General features: G+C 42.3%; 1 protein-coding gene across 1 annotated transcript in view; it reads right to left on the reverse strand.

The window, feature by feature from the left end:
- Nucleotides 1-8,829: 8,829 nt before the first annotated feature.
- Nucleotides 8,830-25,691, reverse strand: part of Mtpalpha (monolysocardiolipin acyltransferase Mtpalpha) — a 52,146-nt gene continuing 35,284 nt past the window's right edge. Inside the window, exons 6-8 of the mRNA XM_053781734.2 lie at nt 20,329-20,435; nt 19,547-19,642; nt 8,830-9,593 (exon numbers count right to left, since the gene is read on the reverse strand). Coding sequence (XP_053637709.2) covers nt 9,393-9,593; nt 19,547-19,642; nt 20,329-20,435 — 404 coding nt within the window. The 3' untranslated portion in view covers nt 8,830-9,392. The remainder of the gene's footprint in view (nt 9,594-19,546; nt 19,643-20,328; nt 20,436-25,691) is intronic.

The raw sequence follows: 25,691 nt of genomic DNA on the forward strand, positions 1-25,691 counted from the left end.
TTCAACCATCACTACTATCTTGGCCAACAAAAAGGCAATCGAGGAAGCTGTTGTTGCAAGTATGCTTACAAAACAGAGATCGCAAATATTCGAAGATGTGGAGAGAGTGTTGTTGGTGTGGATAAACGAGAAACGATTATCAGGAGATAGTGTTTCTCAGTCAGTATTATGTGAAAAGGCAAAGGCAGTTGCATGCAGATCTCATTAAGAAAATGCCTCCAAATGATGCTGCTATTAATGAATTTAAGGCCAGCAAAGGCTAGTTTGAGAGATTTAAGAATCATAGTGGCATACAGTGTGATAAGGCTGCCAGTTCTGACAAAAAAGCGGCTGAAAAATACATGCAGGATTTTAAGGAGTACATAGACACTGAAAAATTAAAACCCCAACAAGTGTTCAGTTGTGACAAAACAGGCCTGTTTTGGAAGAAAATGCCAAACAGGACCTACATTACTCAGTTGGAAAAGGCACTCCCAGGACACAAGCCTGTGAAAGACAGGCTAACTCTAATGTTTTGTAGTAATGCTAGTAGGGATTGCAAAGTGAAGCCTTTACTCGTGTATCACTCTGAAACTCCCAGTGTGTTCAAGAAAAACATTGTCGTCAAGACTAAATTGTGTGTGATGTGGAGAGCAAACAGTAAGGCATGGGTCACTACGGACATTTTCCCGGACTGGTTTTATGACGTGTTTGACCTCACTGTGAAAAAGATCCTCCTGGAAAATAAATTGTCATTCTAGTGCCTCCTGGTAATGGACAATGCACCTGCTCATCCTCACAACATGCAAGAGCAAATTGCGGGGGAGCTTTATCAAAGTGAAGTTTTTGCCTCCTAATACCACTCCTCTCCTCCAGACCATGGACCAGCAGGTCATTTCAAACTTCAAAAATCTGTACACCAAAGCAGTGTTTCAAAGGTACTTTGAAATGACCTCAGACACTAAATTAACCCTAAGAGAGTTCGGGAAAGATCACGTCAGTATCTTCAGTTGCATAAACCTTATAGGTAAGGCTTGGGAGGGAGTGACTTGTACGACTTGGAACTCTGCTTGGAGAAAATTGTGGCAACAGTGTGTGCAAGACAGGGATTTTGAAGGGTTTGGGGCTATCCCTCAGGAGACTATGCCAGTTGTGGAATCTATTGGCATTGGGGAAGTCCATGGGGTTGGAGGTTAGTGGCGAGGATGTGGAAGCGTTGGTGGAGGACGACGATAAAGAGCTAACCGCTTCAGGTGCAACAACAATAGATCACAGCTCAGAAATGTGCTTCAGAGGAGGAGGAAGAGAGACGGACAAACATTTTGTGCGACACGGGTCCAGTGACTCTCAAGTTGTTCCCAGTGGCATTAAAAAAACCAAGAAGGGAGGTAACCCCAGAAAAGGACTCGTTACATGAAGTATTTATAGAATAGGATTCCCCTTCCAAACAACGCCTTCATCCTCTCCCGTCTCATCACTCATTAAGTCCACAATAAAGGTGTCATTTCAGTAGTGTTTATTGTGCATGTATCATTGTTTTCTATATAGGGAAATGTATATTTCACGTAAAATTTTTTTTTATTTTTTTTTCAACAAGTCGGTCGTCTCCCACCGAGGCAGGGTAACCCAAAAAAGAAAGAAAATCCGCAAAAAGAAAATACTTTCATCATCATTCAACACTTTCACCACACTCACACATTATCACTGCTTTTGCAGAGGTGCTCAGAATACAACAGTTTAGAAGCATATACATATAAAGATACACAACATATCCCTCCAAACTGCCAATATCCCAAACCACTCCTTTAAAGTGCAGGCATTGTACTTCCCATTTCCAGGACTCAAGTCCGACTATATGAAAATAACCGGTTTCCCTGAATCCCTTCACTAAATATTACCCTGCTCACACTCCAACAGATCGTCAGGTCCCAAGTATCATTTGTCTCCATTCACTCCTATCTAACACGCTCATGCACGCTTGCTGGAAGTCCAAGCCCCTCGCCCACAAAACCTCCTTTACCCCCTCTTTCCAACCCTTTCGAGGACGACCCCTACCCCTCTTTCCTTCCCCTATAGATTTATATGCTTTCCATGTCATTCTACTTTGATCCATTCTCTCTAAATGACCAAACCACCTCAACAACCCCTCTTCTGCCCTCTGACTAATGCTCTTATTAACTCCACACCTTCTCCTAATTTCCACACTCCGAATTTTCTGCATAATATTTACACCACACGTTGCCCTTAGACAGGACATCTCCACTGCCTCCAACCGTCTCCTCGCTGCTGCATGTACCATATAAGCTTCACATCCATATAAGAGTGTTGGTACTACTATACTTTCATACATTCCCTTCTTTGCCTCCATAGATAACGTTTTTTGACTCCACATATACCTCAACGCACCACTCACCTTTTTTCCCTCATCAATTCTATGATTAACTTCATCCTTCATAAATCCATCCGCCGACACGTCAATTCCCAAGTATCTGAAAACATTCACTTCTTCCATACTCCTCCTCCCCAATTTGATATCCAATTTTTCTTTATCTAAATCATTTGATACCCTCATCACCTTACTCTTTTCTATGTTCACTTTCAACTTTCTACCTTTACACACATTCTCAAACTCATCCACTAACCTTTGCAATTTTTCTTTAGAATCTCCCATAAGCACAGTATCATCAGCAAAAAGTAACTGTGTCAATTCCCATTTTGAAATTGATTCCCCATAATTTAATCCCACCCCTCTCCCGAACACCCTAGCATTTACTTCTTTTACAACCCCATCTATAAATATATTAAACAACCATGGTGACATTACACATCCCTGTCTAAGACCTACTTTTACCGGGAAGTATTCTCCCTCTCTTCTACACACCCTAACCTGAGCCTCACTATCCTCATAAAAGCTCTTTACAGCATTTAGTAACTTACCACCTATTCCATAAACTTGCAACATCTGCCACATTGCTCCTCTATCCACTCTATCATATGCCTTTTCTAAATCCATAAATGCAATAAAAACTTCCCTACCTTTATCTAAATACTGTTCACATATATGCTTCAATGTAAACACTTCATCTACACATCCCCTACCCACTCTGAAGCCTCCTTGCTCATCTGCAATTCTACATTCTGTCTTACCTCTAACTCTTTCAATTATAACCCTACCGTATACTTTTCCTGGTATACTCAGTAAACTTATTCCTCTATAATTTTTACAATCTCTTTGTCCCCTTTCCCTTTATATAAAGGGACTATACATGCTCTCCGCCAATCCCTAGGTACCTTCCCCTCTTTCATACATTTATTAAACAAAAGTACCAACCACTCCAACACTATATCCCCCCCCCCCCCTGCTTTTAACATTTCTGTCATGATCCCATCAGTTCCAGCTGCTTTACCCCTTTTCATTCTATGTAATGCCTCACGTACCTCCACCACACTTACATTCTGCTCTTCTTCACTCCTAAAAGATGGTATACCTCCCTGGCCAGTGCATGAAATTACCGCCTCCCTTTCTTCCTCAACATTTAAAAGTTCCTCAAAATATTCTCGCCATCTACCTAATACCTCCCTCTCCCCATCTACTAACTCCCCTACTCTGTTTTTAACGGACAAATCCATACTTTCCCTAGGCTTTCTTAACTTGTTTAACTCACTCCAAAATTTTTTCTTATTTTCATTAAAATTTCTAGACAGTGCCTCTCCCGCTCTTTCATCTGCTCTCCTTTTGCACTCTCTCACCACTCTCTTCACCTTTCTTTTACTCTCCATATACTCTGCTCTTCTTAAAACACTTCTGCTTTGTAAAAACTTCTCGTAAGCTACCTTTTTCTCTTTTATCACACCCTTTACTTCATCATTCCACCAATCACTCCTCTTTCCTCCTGCCCCCACCCTCCTATAACCACAAACTTCTGCCCCACATTCTAATACTGCATTTTTAAAACTATTCCAACCCTCTTCAACCCCCCCACTACTCATCTTTGCACTAGCCCACCTTTCTGCCAATAGTCGCTTATATCTCGCCCGAACTTCCTCTTCCCTTAGTTTATACACTTTCACCTCCCTCTTACTTGTTGTTGCCACCTTCCTCTTTTCCCATCTACCTCTTACTCTAACTGTAGCTACAACTAAATAATGATCTGATATATCAGTTGCCCCTCTATAAACATGTACATCCTGGAGCCTACCCATCAACCTTTTATCCACCAATACATAATCTAACAAACTACTTTCATTACGTGCTACATCATACCTTGTATATTTATTTATCCTCTTTTTCATAAAATATGTATTACTTATTACCAAATTTCTTTCTACACATAGCTCAATTAAAGGCTCCCCATTTACATTTACCCCTGGCACCCCAAATTTACCTACTACTCCCTCCATAACATTTTTACCCACTTTAGCATTGAAATCCCCAACCACCATTACTCTCACACTTGATTCAAAACTCCCCACGCATTCACTCAACATTTCCCAGAATCTCTCGCTCTCCTCTACACTTCTCTCTTCTCCAGGTGCATACACGCTTACTATAACCCACTTTTCACATCCAATCTTTATTTTACTCCACATAATCCTTGAACTTATGCATTTGTAGTCCCTCTTTTCCTGCCATAGCTTATCCTTCAGCATTATTGCTACTCCTTCTTTAGCTCTAACTCTATTTGAAACCCCTGACCTAATCCCATTTATTCCTCTCCATTGAAACTCTCCCACCCCCTTCAGCTTTGTTTCACTTAAAGCCAGGACATCCAGTTTCTTCTCATTCATAACATCCACAATCATCTCTTTCTTATCATTTGCACAACATCCACGCACATTCAGACTTCCCACTTTGACAATTTTCTTCTTCTTATTCTTTTTAGTAATCTTTACAGGAAAAGGGGTTACTAGCCCATTGTTCCAGGCATTTTAGTTGACTTTTACAACACGCATGGCTTACGGAGGAAAGATTCTTATTCCACTTCCCCATGGATATAAAAGGAAAAGTAATAAGACCAAGAACTATTAAGATAAAATCAAAGAAAACTCAGATGAGTGTGTATAAATAAACGTGTACATGTATGTGTAGTGTGACCTAAGTGTAAGTAGAAGTAGCAAGACGTACCTGTAATCTTGCATATTTAAGAGACAGACAAAAGACACCAGCAATCCTACCATCATGTAAAACAATTACAGGCTTTCATTTTACACTCACTTGGCAGGACGGTAGTACCTCCCTGGGTGGTTGCTGTCTGCCAACCTACTACCTATTATTTTGTTTAATACTTTTGGATGTCTGGAACGGATTATTTGGATTTCCATTATTTCTTATGGGGAAAATTAATTCAGCTAAAGGCTAGCTCTCTGGAATGGATTAAAGGCGTTACCTAAGGGTCCACTGTATATTCCATGCCACAGTCATAGTTATGCCTCATATCTACAAGCACAGTACTGGTCCACAGACTACATCAGAATCCTTGATTCTGTTCAAGGGACTCCTGTCATTCAAGTAATATATACTAAGCAAACATAATTGCTTTGGTATAAAACTTTTTGTAGCTGAAATGTATCTGTTCATTGCCACAGTCATGCTTATGTGTGTGAAACAGTGAGAGATAGAAAAGATATATCAAGGTTCACTAGAGGCAGTGCAGCACACCATCAGCAATGTGGAGTGCCACTGTCTGACATAAGTGTTTCAAATACTCCAGCACTTCTAGAAACATTACTGGGACCTATAAATAATTTGTATGTATTTCTAAATAATATAGTATGTGACCGAGGCATGTGGGCATATTCACCGGTCAATGTGTAATGTGTTTGATTACAGCCTCAACTCAATTAGCAATGTACTCGTTTACCAATGCCTTGGTATGAGACAGAAAAAAAGACACCAGCAATTCTACCATCATGAAAAACAATTACAGGCTTTCATTTTACACTTACTTGACAGGACGGTAGTACCTCCCTGGGAGGTACTACTGTCCTGCCAAGGGAGTGTAAAACAAAAGCCTGTAATTGTTTTATATGACGGTAGGATTGCTGGCGTTTTTTTTGTCTCATAAACATGCAAGATTTCAGGTACGTCTTGCTACTTCTGCTTACACTTAGGTCATACTACACATGCATGTAAAAGCATATATATACACACCCCTCCAGGTTTTCCTCTCATCTCCATGGGGAAGTGGAACAGAATTCATCCTCCGTAAGCCATGCGTGTTGTAAGAGGCGGCTAAAATGTTAGGAGCAAGGGGCTAGTAACCCCTTCTACTGTATATATTACTAAATTCAAAAGGAGAAACTTTCATATTTACTTTTGAGCCACCCTGCCTTGGTTGGATAAGGCCAGTTTCTTGTGAGAATGTAAAAATTTATTTACATGAAGTGCATGTAGGCAAAAAATGTGGCACATACTTTGGTCTTTTCCCTCCATCTTGCAGTGAACCTCAGGGCAAGTCCATTGTCTTATAGGCTAGTGGGTGGGAGTGACAACGAGGTACCGGATGAAGGTCTGAGCGGCCTGCAGGTGCATGCTGTCACTGCCGTCCCATGTGGCACTGGAGCATGTGTTTAGAAAATAGGTGGGGAGGGCTGCTGTTAGGTGAAGGTGTCATGTCCATAGCTATTCTGCCCTCTGACATATGGGCAGGAAGTTGAGGGCGTGTGTGAAAAATAGGTGGTGGGTGAAGGTTAGTGTGACATTGAGGCTCAGCACACTGTTCATACACATCTAGTACCACACTTTGTAGTGCTATGTTCATAAGCATCATACCTCTGCCCACAACTGTTCATTCAACCTTCCCCTCCCTCCCATAGAAACACACACACTGCACATCCAGCAACCTCACTCATACAACCTGTCCCTATAATCTCCCCACACCATTCCAGTGAGTAATCTCCACCCACACCATTCCAACATATTACCTCCACTCATGCATCTCCCCCCATTGCACATGTTACGCCCCATGAATGGGGCCCAACGTATATACAGTGGAACCTCAAATTTCGAACTGCTTCCAACTCGACCAATTATTTAAGTGTAGTTTTCAGAGTCTGAAATGGACTAATCTAATTTACATTATTCCTGATGGGAATAAATTCGTTCGGTAACAGCCTTCTGGAACGAAAAAAGTTCGAAATTTGAGTTTCCGTTTTACATGTATTCTAATTCTTTTTGCAAGTCTGCCGTCTCCCACCGATGCAGGGCGACCCAAAAAGAAAATATTTTCATCATTCAACACCATTCGGGGAGGTACTACCATCCTACCAAGTGAGTGTAAAAAGGAAGCCTGTATTTGTTTTACATGATGGTAGGATTGCTGGTGTCTTTTTTTTCTGTCTTATAAACATGCAAGATTTCAGGTACATCTTGCTACCTCTACTTAGGTCACACTACACATACTCATCTGAGTTTTCTTTGATTTTATCTTAATAGTTCTTGTTCGTAGTGCTTTTCATTTCATATCCATGGGGAAGTGGAATAAGAATCATTCCTCCATAAGCCATGCGTGTTGTAAAAGTCATTAGGTAGGATATAATATTTACACTTTATTCTGTGCTCATTGTTCGAGTAGCTGCCTGCATCTCACCTTCGTGCAAGTCACATGATCGCATCTGAGCTAGGAGATTGGCATCCCTTGCTGGTCCTTGTTCAACCAACATCTCTCTTGTTATTTGTTCATTATTTAGACTGGTGGTGAAATGAAATATACTTCTCATAACTCTGTTCACAGAGCATAATGATTTTTGGTGTTTTACTGACAATAATTTAACCCAGGTCTTGAGCTGTATCTTCTGACCTGATTTGCTTGGTATCTGCGCACTGTCGTAGTCCAGGATTTGGTTATGCTGAACCTAGATTCAGTATTAAGAGAGTTTTATGGAGGATCTGCTGAAGGTCCCCAGTTAGGGTCTATCTTGTGACTTTATTGTTGTTGGCGAATGGTTGCCATACTGTTCTGATTGCTAATTTGGTCAGAGTATTTGAGGACATTTAGTCAGTCACGTCTTGAGACGTAGTGAACTACGTACTTGGAGCATGTATACACATTCACTTGTATATATTAGTATTAAATTCATAATTGCTGACAATGTACCAGGCGGTACTGAAGAGCCATATTATTATTATAATCAAAAAGAAGCACTAAGCCACAAGGACTATACAGTGAAGAGCCATAAAGATATGAAATGCACCTTTAGCATTACTATACTCTATCTTTTGCAATACAAGAGAAGTGTGGAAACTTATATCCTATATTATAGAAAATATAGATTGTCCACCTAGACAACTTTAACTTTGTTAATAAATATAATTTTAATTTAGTATCCTAAAATACTTGTGATAAACTGGACCAGTATACTGACTATTTGTTAAAAAAAAAACAGGTTCAATGTTAGACCTTTCTAGTATTCTTTGGAGATATCTATGCTTAATAGATATTCCACGTTTTGTAACCTCACAGACCTGCATACCACAACTTAAGTGACCTTTCACTTCAACACATTGCCCACATACCTAGACACCCATCCACCACTAGATTTTGCCCACATGGCCCCACACTACATCATCCTCATTACCTCACAGACTAACAGTCATCATTGCTTCTAGACTCCCTCTACTGTTTGGTCTTTACCTCCCATGCTCACCTAACAAGTAGGACAATCAAAATACCTGTCTGCAGGAACTTTGACTTTCAATTTTTTGGTGCCTAAGGAATATAACTTATTTCCACATGTTCAGGTTAGGTTTACATACCATAACTGCCATCTCATCTCAGTCTAATGTATATAATCAACTTTATAGAAATTTTTTTGTTATTCACAAACTCTTTAGGAGATTAACACATGTAATGAATTATAAAATTTTTATGAAACTCCTATACCATAGTTAGGGAAAGAGTAATTAAAATACTTCATTCTCTTTCCACAATTTAAACTTCTATTTAGTTTACAAAAAAAAAGAATTAACCTATAAAATTGCATTGATTAACTCTGTGCCTATGCATGATTCATTTTCATTTGTAAAAACCTCTTTCCATATTTACAGAAATATACACTTAATATCTCTTGCACATAATACACTGTCTAGTCAAAAATTGAAGACTCGGTGACATATTTACAGAAATATACATTGTTCATGTCTCATGCAAGGCACAGAAACAAAGGTTCTGCTCCTTTATCTCCAAATAGGTCACAAAATATAGGCATATGGTTGAGGTCTTGTTCTGCATGCAGGATTTTATTTAGAGTACCTCAACTTTATATATGGAACTTAAAGAAATTACAATGACTGTGCACAAGAATGAATAGGTGTAATGAAAGCTGGAGGTTTGACTTCCTCATTTACACTTGAAATTAGGCAAGACACTTAAAAATTTATATTTTGCACTTTTTTTTTAGATCATAGGGTAAATTTATTTGAAGAATTTCTTTGTGGGGTCTGCAGCATAGTCAAGCAACAGCTGGCAAGGTGTGAAGGAAATTCCATATCCTGCTTCATATTCTCGCATTTTGGCTACTAATTTGTCTGCTCCATAGTTGTCAACAAAGTGGAATGGTCCACCAGAGAATGGTGGGAAGCCCAAGCCAAATACAGCACCAATGTCTCCCTCAAGCTGACAGAAGAAATATGCAAAATTATGATTAAAACACATTTATAAAAAGTAACAGGCATAAATTTAAGGAAAATTATTTACATTATTATAAGCAAGGGGGAAGCACTAAACCCGGAGGATTATACAGCGCCTGGGGGGGGGGGGGGAATGTGGAAGGCATTCAGGCAACTGGAGCACAGATCCAATTCCCTAAATCAAGAGCCCCTCACCAATATCAAGGAACCTTGAGGGGAAATGATTTACAAATTTCTATTTCTGATAGGCAGTAACCTTTGGCAAGGTTGCACACTAATTAGAGCAAAGGAATATAATGCCAAAAAATTGATGAAAAACAAGACACTTGGGTATCTTAGATGTTTCACCCACCAAAAGTTTTATCAGTCTAAGAGACATAAAAGAATGGAGAATATATACAAAAATCCTAAACAAGTAGAAGTACATTAAAACTTTATTATTATAATCAAAAAGAAGCGCTAAGCCACAAGGACCATACAGCAGTAAAACTTTAATTTAATGACTCGTACCTGGAAAAATAAAATTTCTCTGCATGGTATGAATTTGAAAAAAAAAAATCATACCACACAGAGTACATTTTTCTAAACTAAATAAGACGAGTGGAATCTGATAAATTTTTTTTTTTTTTTTTTTTGGCCAAAACTGATCTGCTGTTGGCAACATTGGCACTAAAGTGCCAATTAGTTTTTATTACTTCTCATTTTTCTAATTATCAAAATTATGTGCTAACCCCACAAGGGTCATACAGGGCATCTTTTTCTATGCAATGGTTAACACTAAGTACCACATTTTATAATGAAAATATCTTTAACCCTTTCAGGGTTGGTGCCGTACTAGTACACACAAATTCTAGCGAAACCTGGTAGGGCTACACATGAAAGAGTGGGTCTATGTGCCCCGACCTGAAGTTTACCTGGAGAGAGTTCCGGGGGTCAACGCCCCCGCGGCCCTGTCTGTGACCAGGCCTCATGGTGGATCAGATTATTATTATTATAATCAAAAAGAAGTGCTAAGCCACAAGGGCTATACAGCGCTGCAGGGTAGGGAAGCAAGCGAGGGTATTGGGTGGCAGAAGGGGAGAGGGATGATCAGTAGGTTACAGAAAACAGCGGGGCAGGGGATAGTAGGGGGGGGTAGAGGGTAGCAAGAGCTGAAGGTATCATCAGAGTTTGTGGAGTAAGTCAGTTGTTGTCAAAAAGTCAATGAGAGAGTCCGGATGAAAGTTGGGTCCATCAGCGAGAAGGGAAGTTAAAGAGAGAGCAGCGAAGACGACGACGGAGGTAGATTCTGCGTGCTCGTTAATAAAGTGGGCAGTCTAACAGAATGTGGCTGACTGATAATGGAACCTGACAATTCTCACAGAGAGGAGCAGGGCGCCTCTCCATGAGTAAGGCCAATGCGAAGATGGGAGAGAGTAGTCTCCCAACCTCGGCAAGAAGACGGCCAGTAACCTATACTCGGTTTAATAGATTGAAGTTTGTTACCGAGCATAGTAGACCAACTTTGTTGCCAACGGGTGTGAAGGTGCGTAGCTATTGCAGCAAAGTAGTCCGTAAATGGAATACCTCTGTATGAAACTGGTAGGTCATGTACTGCTGACCGCGCAGCAGTGTCTGCCTGTACGTCAACATGACCAGGGACCCAACAAAAAAACAATATCTTTATGCTTGGTAAAGATGCGGCGTAGCCAAAGTTGGATACGGAGGACTAAGGGGTGAGGTTTATCAAATTTCTGTATAGCCTGTAAAGCACTAAGGGAGTCTGAGACAACCACGAATGATGACACAGGCATGGATGCAATACGGATAAGTGCTGCAAGAATGGCATACAATTCAGCAGTAAAAATAGTAGCTGAAGATTGTAAATGCCCTCGTATGACACTGCTGCGAATCCTATGCCGTCAGAAGACTTAGAGCCATCTGTGTACACTGCAATGGCATGAGAGTGGAAGTGGTCAAGAAAAAGAGAGCGGGAAGCGACCGTAGACAGTTGGGCTTTCGAGCAAGGGAGAGAGAAAGAACAGACTCGAACAGCTGGAACTTCCCAGGGGGTAGGGAAAAGTGAGATGCTACATGAACATAGAAAGGTGGTAATTGAAGAGAAGACAAGAGTGAATGTAGGCGAAGAGAGAAAGGGAGTAAACAGGGGTGGCGAACAAATAAAGAATGTCTACTAATATCAGTGACCATTCTATAAATGGAAGGATTGCGGAGATCATGAGAGCGTACATAGTAGCGAAGGCAATGGGCATCATGGCAATCGGATAAGGATGGAACATTCGCTTCTGCATAGAGGCTCTCAACAGGGAAAGAGCGAAAAGCAAGGCATAAACGTAATCCTTGGTGATGAATGGGGTTAAGGCTAGAGAGAGTAGCAGGAGAGGCCGCTGAATAGATCTGGTCACCACAATCAAGTTTCGATAAAATGAGGGTGGAATGTAGGCTAAGGAGAGTTCGACGATCAGTTCCCCATGAAAGATGAGCAAGGGTTTTAAGAAGGTTCAGCTGGCTGTAACAAGTTGCCTTCAGAGAGGTAATGTGAGGTTTCCAGGATAACCTACAGTCATAGAGGAGGCCCAGAAACCTGACTGTATCACGTTCAGGGATGCGGGAGCCATAGAGGTACAAAGGATGACAGAGTATCTAGTGAAACTAATTTGGTGAGTTTTGGTACTAGAAAATTTAAACCCATGTGTGGTGGCTCAACTGGAAACACTGTCGACTGCATGCTGGAGAGAAACTGTAATGAGGTGACGGTCAGCGCCTGCACAGGCAATAGCGAAGTCATCAACACAGAGTGATGACCAAATATTTGATGGAAGACTAGAGGCCAAATCATTTATAGCAAGGAGAAAGTGTTGGGCTCAGAACACATCCCTGGGGGACACCCTCAGCTTGGATAAAGTCCGGGGAGAGCACATTATTAACCCAAACACGGAAATGTCTGTCAGTTAAAAAGTTCTTAAGGAAGGATGGTAGAGTGCCTCGGAGGCCTAAGGAGTGGGCTTGGGCCAAAATATTATACCTCCAAGTTGTGTCATATGCCTTCTCAAGGTCAAAAAATATGGCAATAACCGAGTGGTTATTCGCAAAGGCATTACGAACATACGTATCCAAGCGTAGTAAGGGGTCTATGGTAGAACGTCCCTTACGAAAGCCATATTAACGAGTGGAGAGACTGTTGTATGTCTCTAAATACCACACTAAACGTCTATTTACCAGGCGTTCCATCACTTCGCAAACTGCACTGGTAAGAGCAATGGGATGATAGTGGGAGGCTTCATGTCCCGTAGTGCCCGGTTTGCGGAAAGGGAGAACAATGGCAGATTTCCACGGCTGTGGAAGAACTCCTTGTGACCAAATAAGATTGAAAAGGCATAATAGGACTGCAAGGGCTGACTGATGTAAATGTTGTAGCATATGAATATGAATGTCGTCGGGCCCAGCTGCCAATGATCGGCAAGCTGAGTGTGTTGCCTCCAGTTCTTGAAGTGTAAAAGGCACATTATACTGTTATTCTCCGAGAGAAGAAAAGTCCAAGGGTGCTAACTCTCTGGCAGACTTTGAGGAAAGAAACGAGGGGCACAGATGGAGCCCCTGGGAAATACGGACCAGATGATTGCCAATTTCATTGGCAACATCTAGTGGGTTTGCTACATCAACACCGGCAACCCGCAGAACAGGAACCGGGTCAGGAGAATATTTACCATTCAGTTTTCGTACTTTTTTCCAGACTGCACTCATAGAGGAAGCAGAGGTGATGGTGGAGACAATCTCGCCAGCAAGTGCGTTTAGCGTCACGGATGACACGGCGAGCGATTGCACGCTTCTGCTTAAAATCAAGAAGTCTCTCCTTATTTCTATTGTACCGGTACCTGCCCCAAGCAGTGCGTTTCAAACGTACTGCACGAGCACAAGCAGGAGACCAAGGCACGCATTTCTGAGAATGCCTGCCCGAGGTCTGGGGTATAGAATGAGAAGCTGCGGTTAAAACGGAGGACGAGAAGAGGTGTAAAAGCTCATCAATGGAGGACGAAGAAGGAACCTCACTAAAAACAGTTGTGACTAAAGGTTCCAATTTGCCTGATCAAATTGCCAGCGTGGGATACGAAGAGGTGGTGAATATGAAGGGGAATTAAGAATGATTGGGAAATGATTGCTGTCTGTAAATCTGGGAGAACAAACCAGGTGAAGTCTAATGCGGTGGAGGAAGAGCAGACTGAGAGATCGATGCAAGAGTGTGTGAGAGTCCGAAGATCAAAATGGGTGTGAGTACCTGTATTTAAAACATGGAGGGGGTGGGTAGCAAGAAAACCCTCTAACTGAATGCCATGGGAATCACAGTGAGACCCCCCCCCCCCCAAAGGAAATGATGGGCATTAAAATCGCCAAGTAACAGAAGCAGTGGCAGTAATGACGAAACAAGAAAGGCAATATCCGGAACAGATAATGCCCGAGAAGGAGAGAGATATAAAGAACAGAGCGTATACCACCTATGCAAGTGGATACGGGCTGCTGTGTAATGCAGCGAAGTACGAACAAATAGCTGATGGTACGGAATACCAGTGCGCAGAAGAAGGGCACTTTCATTAAAGGTCCCATCAGGAAAAGGATCTGAAGAATACAATAAATTATAGCCTGAGATTGGATAGATAACAACAGAGTGTAATTTTGGTTCCTGTAAGCAAACACCAACAGGAGAAAACAGTGAGAGTAACATCTGAAGCTCACCCCGATTACCCAAGGCTGCGTATATTCCACTGTAAATAGGCCACGATTGGCAACGATAAAGATATCTGAAATCCGCAGGTAAGGGTTCCTACGGACTAGAGGGGTTAGAAAAGTCCACATGCGGAGGCAGCGGAAAACGTTCAAGCAGCGAAGGAACGGTGCGCTGCGAAGAAAGGAGTTGCGCAGATGGTGGATCAGTGCCCATTGATGGTTTGGTCTCTAATATATTCAGAGATTGCTTCAAGTGTTTCGGAATTCAGAGACGTCATATGGGAGACAATATTGGAGATGGTAGGGGGAGGATGAGTAAAGATTGGAATTGTAATGGACTGTACCAAGGTAGTGGGGGGGGGGGGCAAAAGGGTGGAGGGAACTGGAGAAGAAGCAGAAACCTGGGAGGTGGCAGAAGAGGAAGAAACTTGGGAGGAAGGTACAGTACGAGGAGGAGGGTGAACCTCTACACTTGTAACAGAGCCAGTGAGAGGGGAAGAACCAGGTACAGAGACAGGGAAGGTAAAATGAGGAGGTGGAAGAAGGGAAGGAGGGGTTAAAGGACCTTTTTTGATTTCTGAGAAGTAGAGGGACGATTGGGAGGAGGTGTTGTACGAGATCTCGTCGATACCGAGGCTTGTGAAGGAGAACACGAAGAAGCAAGAACAGACTGAGGCATTGAAGTAGGGACGTCTGAGCCCAGGACAGCAAAAGAATTAGATATAGGAGTGACTATGGGAGAGGTAACCACAGAGGAGGCTGCAGAAGATGGGACCCCAGAAGTGGGGAGGACGTTTTGAAACACGGGAATAAGAAACGGAGATGAGAAACTGCCATGGCATAAGGGAGACCTTCTGCCTCTTTCAGGAACGGATTTCCCGCTCATTTAAGTAGACTTGGCAACGGTGAGAGTACGAAGGGTGAGCCTCATGACAATTAAGGCAAGAGGGCGGCTGGCTGGAGATTCACCTTTGACCCTGCCGGCTACTCACAACAGTCTTCTAACGCCTTGAATTACCCTTAAAAACGTAAATCCACGCTCCACACCGCTGTACACCATTTATCATGTGGGAGTTCGATACGTGGATTAGGTAAGAAATACTCACGTAGGCTGTTATTACGTATAATTGCTGTTATGTGGAGGGAGCCCTTGCCAGCCGTACCTATCTCCTTGGTTACACCCGTAATACTGACTAGCCGCCCACAGTACCCTATGTGAGGGGGCCTTTGAATACTGCTGAGGTCAGCACAATATGAATTCAGATAGTGACTCAGGCAGAGACGGTTGGTCGTTGAGTCAACGGACGGTTACTGGTAACTGGTTACTACTACTGAGACTGGTAACTGGTTACTACTACTGAGATTTAGTCCATTGTGCATTCTGAAACTGAGCGTGGAAAGGGAGTGCAGGACGTGTCGATCTTTTCTGAGAAGAACGAGAAGGTGGAGAAGTATCATCAGCAGGTAATTGTCGTTGGCGTTTAGGAGTGGGACCAGAGTTGGTCCGACGTGAAACGAGCCGGCGATTCGAAAATTGCCGCACCGTAGAGGGAGAGGCCGGAAGCATAGTCAAAGGAGAGCGGAGGTCAGATAAATCGAAGGAGTCAGTCGAGACCTCAGTACCTGAAGCGGGTGAGGAAACAGCACTGGCAAGAGGTACAGAGGCATTAGGAGTGTTCGAAGAGTGGTCCAAAGACGAGGCGGGGTCAGAACAGGGTGCGGTATCAAGAAGGTGCCCGGGGGTAGCAGGTTTATGGACTAGGGCTTCCATGGTTAGGTTACTTCTTTCTTTTTGTTTTTAAGGAAAAAAAGAAAGAAGAAAAGAAAAAAAAAAAAAGAATAAAAAAAAAGGGGGGACTGGGGAGGGATAGCTCCTGGGAGGAATGAGAGGGCCAGAAATCTCCCTCTGCGCCCAAGAGGACCTCAGCACCACAAGTAGTGCAGATGCAGCATGGAACCCGTGCCATACCCTACCCATCATGCCAGTAAACCAGCAATCCGGGATAGCAACCTCACATCTGCCGAGCTACCTCGGTGGACAAAAGAGAGGGCAGTCTTATTTATCAACATTTTATTGTGGCAACGCTTCGCTCTCCAGGAGCAAAGCTCCTGGAAAGTGAAACATTGCCACAATAAAATGTCACATTAGTTGCATTTGTGTCCTTTTACTTAACATTGTCGGTACTTCTACCAATATTAATAACCCTTTCACTGTCAGTGATATATAGGTATGGCTTACAAGCCAACGTTGGTAACATACTAATATGCCAAAATTCTAAGGGCTTCAAATCTAACAGGAGAAAGCTGGTAGACCTACACGTGAGAGAATGGGTCTGCGTGGTCAGTGCGCAAAGAATAAAAAGAAAATCGGGGAGGTCGCAGTGCATTGTGGGAGTGCTAATTCAATTCACCCATTTCATCATGCCTAGCAGTAAGGAATACCTCACTCCCCGGGGAATTGGGAATCTTCCCTTCCCAAGTGATAGTTCTAATACAGACTGAAGTGTCAGTGAAGATTAATCTCATGGCTCTGAGGAGCTTATGACTAAAAAGCTATGCCCAGAATACCAGAATAGTGCTGAAAATCCAGACAACCATCAACCTTCCACCTCTGGCGCTGGGCCATCTCATTTATGTTCACTTGTACCACAGCAAAAGAGGAAACTCATATTTTCCCATGTTTCAAAGAATAAGTAAGTTTATTCAGGTATACACAAATACAGTTACATAGGTAACTTCACCAGTTCGTATCTCTGAGTTGGAAAGGCTATATAACAAACCCCATTCAACCATCACTACTATCTTGGCAAACAGAAAGGCAATCAAGGAAGCTGTTGTTGCGAAAGGTGCAAGTATGTTTTCAAAACGGAGATCACAAATAATTGAAGAGGTGGAGAGACTGTTGTTGGTGTGGATAAACAAAAAACAATTAACAGGAGATAGTGTTTCTCAGTCAATAATATGTGAAAAGGCAAGGCAGTTGCATGATGATCTCATTAAGAAAATGCCCCCAAATAGTGATGATGTTGATGAATTTAAGGCCAGCAAAGACTGGTTTGAGAGAGTTAAGAATCGTAGTGGCATACACAGTGTGATAAGGAATAGCGAGGCTGCCAGTTCAGACAAAAAAGTGGCTGAAAAATATGTGCAGGATTTTAAGGAGTACATAGACACTGAAAAATTAAAACCCCAACAAGTGTTTAATTGTGACAAAACAGGTCTGTTTTGGAAGAAAATGCCAAACAGGACCTACATTACTCAGGAGGAAAAGGCATTCCCAGGACACAAGCCTATGAAAGACAGGCTAACTTTAATGTTGTGTAGTAATGCTAGTGAAGATTGCAAAGTGAAGCCTTTACTCGTGTATCACTCTGAAACTCCCAGTGTTTTCAAGAAAAACAGTGTCGTCAAGGCTAATTTGTGTGTGATGTGGAACTCAAACAGTAAGTCATGGGTCACTAGGGAAATTTTCCTGGACTGGTTTTATGGTGTGTTTGGCTCCAATGTGAAAAATTACCTCCTGGAAAATAAAGTGTCACTCAAGTGCCTCCTGGTAATGGACAATGCTCCTGCTCATCCTCACGACTTGCAAGAGCAAATTGCAGGGGAGTTGAGCTTCATCAAAGTGAATTTTTTGCCTCCTAATGCCACTCCTCTCCTCCAGCCCATGGACCAGCAGGTCATTTCAAACTTCAAAAAACTCTATGCAAAAGCAGTGTTTCAAAAGTGCTTTGAAGTGACCCTAAGAGAGTTTTGGAAAGATCACTTCAGTATCCTCAGTTGCATAAACCTTAAAGGTAAGGCTTGGGAGGAAGTGACTTGCAGGACTTTGAACTCTGCTTGGAAAAAATTGTGGCCACAATGTGTACAAGAGAAGGATTTTGAAGGGTTTGGGGCTATAACCCTCAGAAGCCTATGCCAGTTGTGGAATCTATTGTGTTATTGGGGAAGTCCATGGCGTTGGAGGTTTGTGGCGAGGATGTGGAAGAGTTGGTGCAGAACGACAATGAAGAACTAACCACTGCAGAGCTGCAAGAGCAACAGCAACAGATCACAGCTCAGGAATGTGCTTCAGAACATGAGGAAGAGAGAAGGAGGATGTTGCCTTCGTCAAGGATTAAGGAAATGTGTACAATGTTTACAAAGGTGCAAGCATTTATGGGTGAATTTTATCCTGTCACAGCTGTTGCAAGCTATATTGGCAACATGTACAATGACTCTTGTGTTCCATTTTAGGGAAATCCTAAGGGGATGTGAGAAACAAAGCTCTCTGGACAGATACTTTGTCCAACAGGGGTCCAGTGACTCTCAAGCTGGTCCCAGTGGCATTAAAAAACCAAGAAGGTAGGTAACCCCAGCAAAGGACTTGGTACCTGAAATCTTTATGGAAGGGGATTTTCCTTCCAAACAATAGAACACCTGAATCTCCCCTGCTCCTGGCTCATCACTCATCTACAACTCCACAACAAAGGTAAGTGCATTTAATTATTGTTTATTTTGCATGTACCATTGGTTTCTGTGTAGGGAAATGTATATTTCATGCAAAAAAATTATTCTGTTTAATACTTTTGGGTGTCTGGAACGGATTAATTCTATTTCCATTATTTCTTATGGGGAAAATTAATTTGACTAACGGCTAGCTCTCTGGAACAGATTGAAGGCGTTAGTTGAGGGTCCACTGTATATCACAGAACAAAAGTAATGAGCAACTTTTTTAATTGTTGGTTTGTGTAAACAAGTTTTGTAAACAATATAATTACAATATTTGTGTGGTTATTGTGTTGCATACAAGGAGTGGATAAATATACATTATGCATTATATTGGTCTCATAGGCCACAAAAGTTACTGGAATATTTTTCCACACTGAGAGCAAGTTTGTGAGCAGGGGTCTTGACAGTGAAAGGGTTAAAGTCTTCCATGTTGATATTACAATATACTCAACCTTTGCATGCACATGATTCCATAAAGATACATGACCTTTCCCAAAACAGTTCAATATTATTTATTGATTTGAAAATATAACCACTCCAGCAAAACTTGAGTATATGGCATTATCATTAATTTATGTCAAATACTGCTAAAACAGTAATATCACAATTATAAATTTGCTGTCATATGTACATTAAGTTCTATGATGAGTTTCTTTAAAAATAAATAAAACTTATAGTTTACCATGAAACTAAATGCAGAAGACTTTGAAAAGAAAGTATACTTACTGGACTGCTGAGGATACCTTCCTGAAGGCAGAGAACTGCTTCATTGATGAATCTGCTAGCCATACGCATTTGTATTGACTCGTCAGTCAGGGGAACCTACAAAAATGATTTTTGTTATGATATTCATGGGTAAGTGCTAAACCCATAGAGGTCATACAGCACATGGAAAATGGGAGGTAATCAGATCTAATCCAAGAAAGGGTAGAGTAGTTTCAATTCTTCAGATATACTTCTGGGAATGAAGGGGGTGGAGGAGAGGATGTGGTATAATAGTGGGGATTTGGTTCTGTAGGACACCACCACCTGGAGGTAGGAGTTAAAGTGCATGTGTTATACTAGTGATGTTATGGTTCTGCAGGACACCATTAACTGAAAAGGCAACTGTATTGAATAATGGAGAATATTTTTTCTTAAGCCACCTTGACTTCATAGGATATGGAAGGCAAGAAAAATGTCCACAAGACATTCCAGCAAATCTCAAATGAATGGTTCATGAACTGTCAGAATATAAACAGAAAATGAGTACTCTAACCCCAATGAGAAACATTACAAAACCAATGGCTGCACTAGACCCTAGGGAGTATATCTCAAAAGTGTCAGGAAATTCATGAAGAACATGGATACACATTACAAGCTAAGCTATATATACCTTTACATCTGGCACTTACAAAGCATTTTACTGTCTCAATATTATAGGATCTCTAGCCATTTTTACAAATGAAATTTCCAAATGACTTAAGGCTACCATTATAATGTCGAAGTGGGAAATTAAGGGTATTTACCTTAGGGGCCACACTGTACCTCTTCAAGATTTCTTTCGCTCCTTCGTTTACGTTGCGTTCCTTCACTCCTGGTTCGTACGTATATATACCTTTACCTGATTTTCGTCCTGCAAAGAGAAGAACGTGTCAACGATGACCTTTTATTTGAACCTACTAGACTGAATTTGTGGTTGGCAAGTTTTCTTTGACAGTGTTACACAGGAACTGCATATCTTTTAACTAAGTTAATTTACAGGTCTTCTGTATGCAATAGATGCATTTCTGGTCCATGGTGAACCCATTACAGGGGTGGTGCCAGAATTTTTATGCTTGGGGAGGGGTTCAGGGTGGTTATTTGGTTGGAAGGAGGGAGGGAGACTAAGAGACTATTCTGAAGCAGTGCTATTACTATTTTTATTTGGGGGGGCTAAAGCCCCTTTTCCCTTTGGTACCACCCCTGACTCATTATAACAAAAGAATTTTTTCTGAGCTTTGCAAATTTTACATTTCTTGACTATGGTTACCAATAAAATATGAGCTTACCACACATGTATCAAATGGTTATATATATAAAACCTAAATTAATCTGGTTAAATAAGAATTGAGAATAAAATAAAAATTCAATCATAATCCCAATATAGTGCTGTATAAGCAGGGCCCCTTGCATTATTAATATTTGAGAAGTGCTAAATTTGTAGAGGTCATACAACACCTAGGGAATGCAGGCAAGAAGGGTAGACTCAAGGAAAGGTAGGTGCAAGGAAGGGTAGGCACAAGTTCAATTCCTTAGATCAAGAGTGCCTCAAAAGCATCAAGGAGACTCCCGAGGGGGTTATGAGGATCAACATCAAGAAGAACTTTGTCCTTGGAGGCAAAGAAATGTATGAGAGTATAGTTTTACCAACGCTCTTATATGGGTGTCATGGGTGATAATCCCAATATAGTGCTGTATAAGCAGGGCCCCTTGCATTATTAATATTTGAGAAGTTATTTGTAGAGGTCATACAACACCTAGGGAATGCAGGCAAGAAGGGTGACTCTCAAGGAAGGGTAGGCACAAAATTCCTCAAGAGTGCCTTCAAGGAGACTCCCGAGGGGGTCAACATCAAGAAGACTCCCTTAAGGGAGTCTGCTCAAGGAAACTCCCTTGAAGGGGTCAGCATCAAGGAAACTCCCTTGAGGTAGTATCCTAGGTTAAAACTACATTATGTACTTTTTTGTATTACAATGGTTCCAAGGTGTGATAATCCCTGAAACAGAAATAAGTCACACTGAATTTATTGGGTTATCCTCGGTTAGACCTTTGTCCTATACACTTGAAAGAACCCATAATGGGTTAGTCTCTGGTGGCCTGGTGGCTAACGCTCTCGCTTCACACGGCGAGGGCCTGGGTTCGATTCCCAGCCAGAGTAGAAACATTGGACGTGTTTCTTTCCACCTGTTGTCTATGTTCCCCATCAGTAAAATGGGTACCTGGGTGTTAGTCGACTGGTGTGGGTCGCATCCCGGGACACTGACCTAATTTGCCCGAAATGCAGAGCATAACAAGGGAGTTTCTATAGTAGTATGTCATTGTTGTCAGCTAGGACTGTATACCTTGTACATGTACTTGTAGTAAATAAAGATATTATTATTATTATTATTTGATTTATCAGCAATCTTAATTTCATAGTTGAGTTTAGCCTTTCTAATCCCCTTTTTTACTTCAATCAACACAGATGAGACTTAAAATGACAGCAGGAAACATACTAGCAAAAGGCAAATTTGATAGCACAATATTTAGAAATAAAAGTATGAGATGTTAACAAAAAGTTCCCTGACTCGCATATCCACATGCTTCCTGGGTGAAGCACAGCAGCAACACGAATCACATTGTGCGGTACAGTCCTTTATGAAGTAGCGTGATGAGTTTCAGTGTGGTCAGTCATAGCACTGAGGTCCGACAGGCATTTTTTTGTCATATTGCTTTGTTGCAATTTTGTGGGCAACATAGTGGAATCTTTGAAAGAACAGTGAGTGAGAGTATAAGTGTATAAGAGAGAGAGAGAGAGAGAGAGTGTGTGTGTGTGTGTGTGTGTGTGTGTGTGTGTGTGTGTGTGTGTGTGTGTGTGTGTGTGTGTGTGTGTGTGTGTGTGTGTGTGTGTGTGTGTGTGTGTGTGTGTGTGTGTGTCTGTGTGTGTGTGTGTGTGTGTGTGTGTGTGTGTGTGTGTGTGTGTGTGTGTGTGTCTGTGTGTGTGTGTGTGTGTGTGTGTGTGTGTGTGTGTGTGTGTGTGTCTGTGTGTGTGTCTGTGTGTGTGTCTGTGTGTGTGTGTCTGTGTGTGTGTGTCTGTGTGTGTGTCTGTGTGTGTGTGTCTGTGTGTGTGTGTCTGTGTGTGTGTGTCTGTGTGTGTGTGTCTGTGTGTGTCTGTGTGTGTGTCTGTGTGTGTGTCTGTGTGTGTGTCTGTGTGTGTGTCTGTGTGTGTGTCTGTGTGTGTGTCTGTGTGTGTGTCTGTGTGTGTGTCTGTGTGTGTGTCTGTGTGTGTGTCTGTGTGTGTGTCTGTGTGTGTGTCTGTGTGTGTGTCTGTGTGTGTGTGTGTGTGTGTGTGTGTGTGTGTGTGTGTGTGTGTGTGTGTGTGTGTGTCTGTGTGTGTGTCTGTGTGTGTGTCTGTGTGTGTGTGTGTCTGTGTGTGTGTGTGTGTGTGTGTGTCTGTGTGTGTGTGTGTGTGTGTGTGTGTGTGTCTGTGTGTGTGTCTGTGTGTGTGTCTGTGTGTGTGTCTGTGTGTGTGTCTGTGTGTGTGTCTGTGTGTGTGTCTGTGTGTGTGTGTGTGTGTGTACTCACCTAGTTGTGGTTGCAGGGGTCAATTCACAGCTCCTGGCCCCGCCTGTTCACTGGCCACCACTGGGTCACTCTTCCTGCTCCATGAGCTTTATCATACCTCTTCTTAAAGCTATGTATGGCTCCTACCTCCACTACATAGCTTCCCTTCCACTTCCTGACAACTCTGTGACTGAAGAAATACTTCCTAACATCCCTGTGAGTCATCTAAGTCTTCAACTTCCAACTGTGACCCCCCTGTTGCTGTGTCCCATCTCTGAACATCCTGTCTGTCCATCTTGTTGATTCCTCACAATTTATGTTGTTATCATATCCCCCTCTCTCTCCTGTCCTCCAGTGTTGTCAGGTCAATTTCCCTTAACCTCTCCTTGCAAGATATACCCTTTAGCTGCAGGACTAGTCTTGTTGTAAACCTTTGCAGTTTCTCTAATTTCCTTACGTGCCTGGCTAGGCGTGGATTCCAATCTGGTGCTGTATACTCCAATATGGGCCTAATGTACACAGTGTACAGGTTCCTGAACGATTCCTCATTAAGATGTCGGAATGCTGTTCTTAGGTTTCCTAGGCGCCCATATGCTGCAGCAGCTATTTCGTTGATGTGCGCCTCAGGAGTGATGCCCGATGTTATACTCACCCCAAGATCCTTTTCCATGAGTGTGGTTTGTAGTCTCTGGCCCCCCTAGACTGTACTCCATCTGTGGTCTTCTTTGCCTTTCCCCAATATTCATGACTTTGCACTTGGTGGGGTTGAACTCCAGGAGCAAGTTGCTGGACCAGGCCTGTAGCCTGTCCAGATCCCTTGTAGTTCAGAACGCCTAGTCCTCATCCGACTGAATTCTTATCAACTTCACATCATCTGCAAACAGGGACACTTCAAAGTCTATTCCTTCTGTCATGTCATTCACAAATACCAGAAACAGCACCCATCCTAGGACTGATCCCTGTGGAATCTCGCTTGCCACAGGCGGCAACTCTGACACCTTGCCATGTACCATGAGTCACTGTTGTCTTCCTTACAGGTATTCCCTGAGCCAATGCAGTGCCTTCCCTGTTATCCCTGCCTGGTCTTCCAGCTTTTGCACTAATCTCTTGTGTGGAACTGTGTCAAATGCCTTCTTACAGTCCAATAAAATGCAATCTACTGCTGTCACCCTATCATAGAACTCCAGTAGGTTTGTGACACGGGATTTCCTGTCCCTGAAACCATGCTGGCTGTCATTGATAAGCTCATTCCTTTCTAGGTGCTCCACCACTTTTCTCCATGACTTTGCATATTATACATGTCAGTGACACTGGTCTGTAGTTCAATGCTTTGTGTCTGTCTCCTTTTTTAAAAATTGGAACTACATTTACTGTCTTGCATACCTCAGGTAGTCGTCCTGTTTCAATAGACGTGTTGAAGATTGTTATTAGTGGTACACACACTGCCTCTGTTCCCTCTCTCAGGACCCATGGAGAGATGTTATCTGGCCCCATCGCCTTTGAGGTATCTAGCTTGCTTACCAGCCTCTTTACTTCTTCCCCGGCTGTATGTATTGTGTCCAACACTTGATGGTGTACCCCACTTCTAGGTCTTTCTGGAGTCTCCTCTGTGAACACTTCTTTGAATCTCATGTTGAGCTCCTCACATAAATCACTGTCGTTTCTTTTGATCTCCCCTCCTTTCTTCCTCGACCTGATTACCTGGTCCTTGAATGTTGGTGTACAACAGCTTTGAGTCAGATTTGGCTTTTGCTGCTATGTCATTTTTGTACTGTCATTGGGCCTCCCCCCTTTTTTTTTTAACAATTCGGCCGTCTCCTACCGAGGTAGGGTGACCCAAAAAGAAAGAAAATCCCCAAAAAGAAAATACTTTCATCATCTTTCAACACTTTCACCTTACTCACACATAATCACTGTTTTTGCAGAGGTGCTCAGAATACAACAGTTTAGAAGTACATACGTATAAAGATACACAACACATCCCACCAAACTGCCAATATCCCAAACCTCTCCTTTAGAGAGCAGACACTGTACTTCCCATTTCCAGGATTCAAGTCCGGCTATATAAAAATAACCGGTTTCCCTGAATCCCTTCACTAAATATTACCCTGCTCACACTCCAACAGATCGTCAGGTCCCAAAGACCATTCGTCTCCATTCACTCCTATTGAACACGCTCACTCACACCTGCTGGAAGTCCAAGCCCCTCGCCCACAAAACCTCCCTTACCCCTTCCTTCCAACCTTTTTGAGGACGACCCCTACCCCGCCTTCCTTCCCCTACAGATTTAAACACTCTCCGTGTCATTCTACTTTGATCCATTCTCTCTAAATGACCAAACCACATCAACCTCCTCTCTTCAGCCCTCTGACTAATACTTTTATTAACTCCTCACCTTCTCCTAATTTCAACACTCCGAATTTTCTGCATAATATTTACACCACACATTGCCCTTAGACAGGACATCTCTATTGTCTCCAACCGCCTCCTCGCCGCTGCATTTACAACCCAAGCTTCACACCCATATAAGAGTGTTGGTACTACTATACTTTCATACATTCCCTTCTTTGCCTCCGTAGATAACATT

The sequence above is a fragment of the Cherax quadricarinatus genome, chromosome 30 (assembly GCF_038502225.1).
Source record: "Cherax quadricarinatus isolate ZL_2023a chromosome 30, ASM3850222v1, whole genome shotgun sequence".
Lineage (NCBI taxonomy): Eukaryota > Metazoa > Arthropoda > Malacostraca > Decapoda > Parastacidae > Cherax > Cherax quadricarinatus.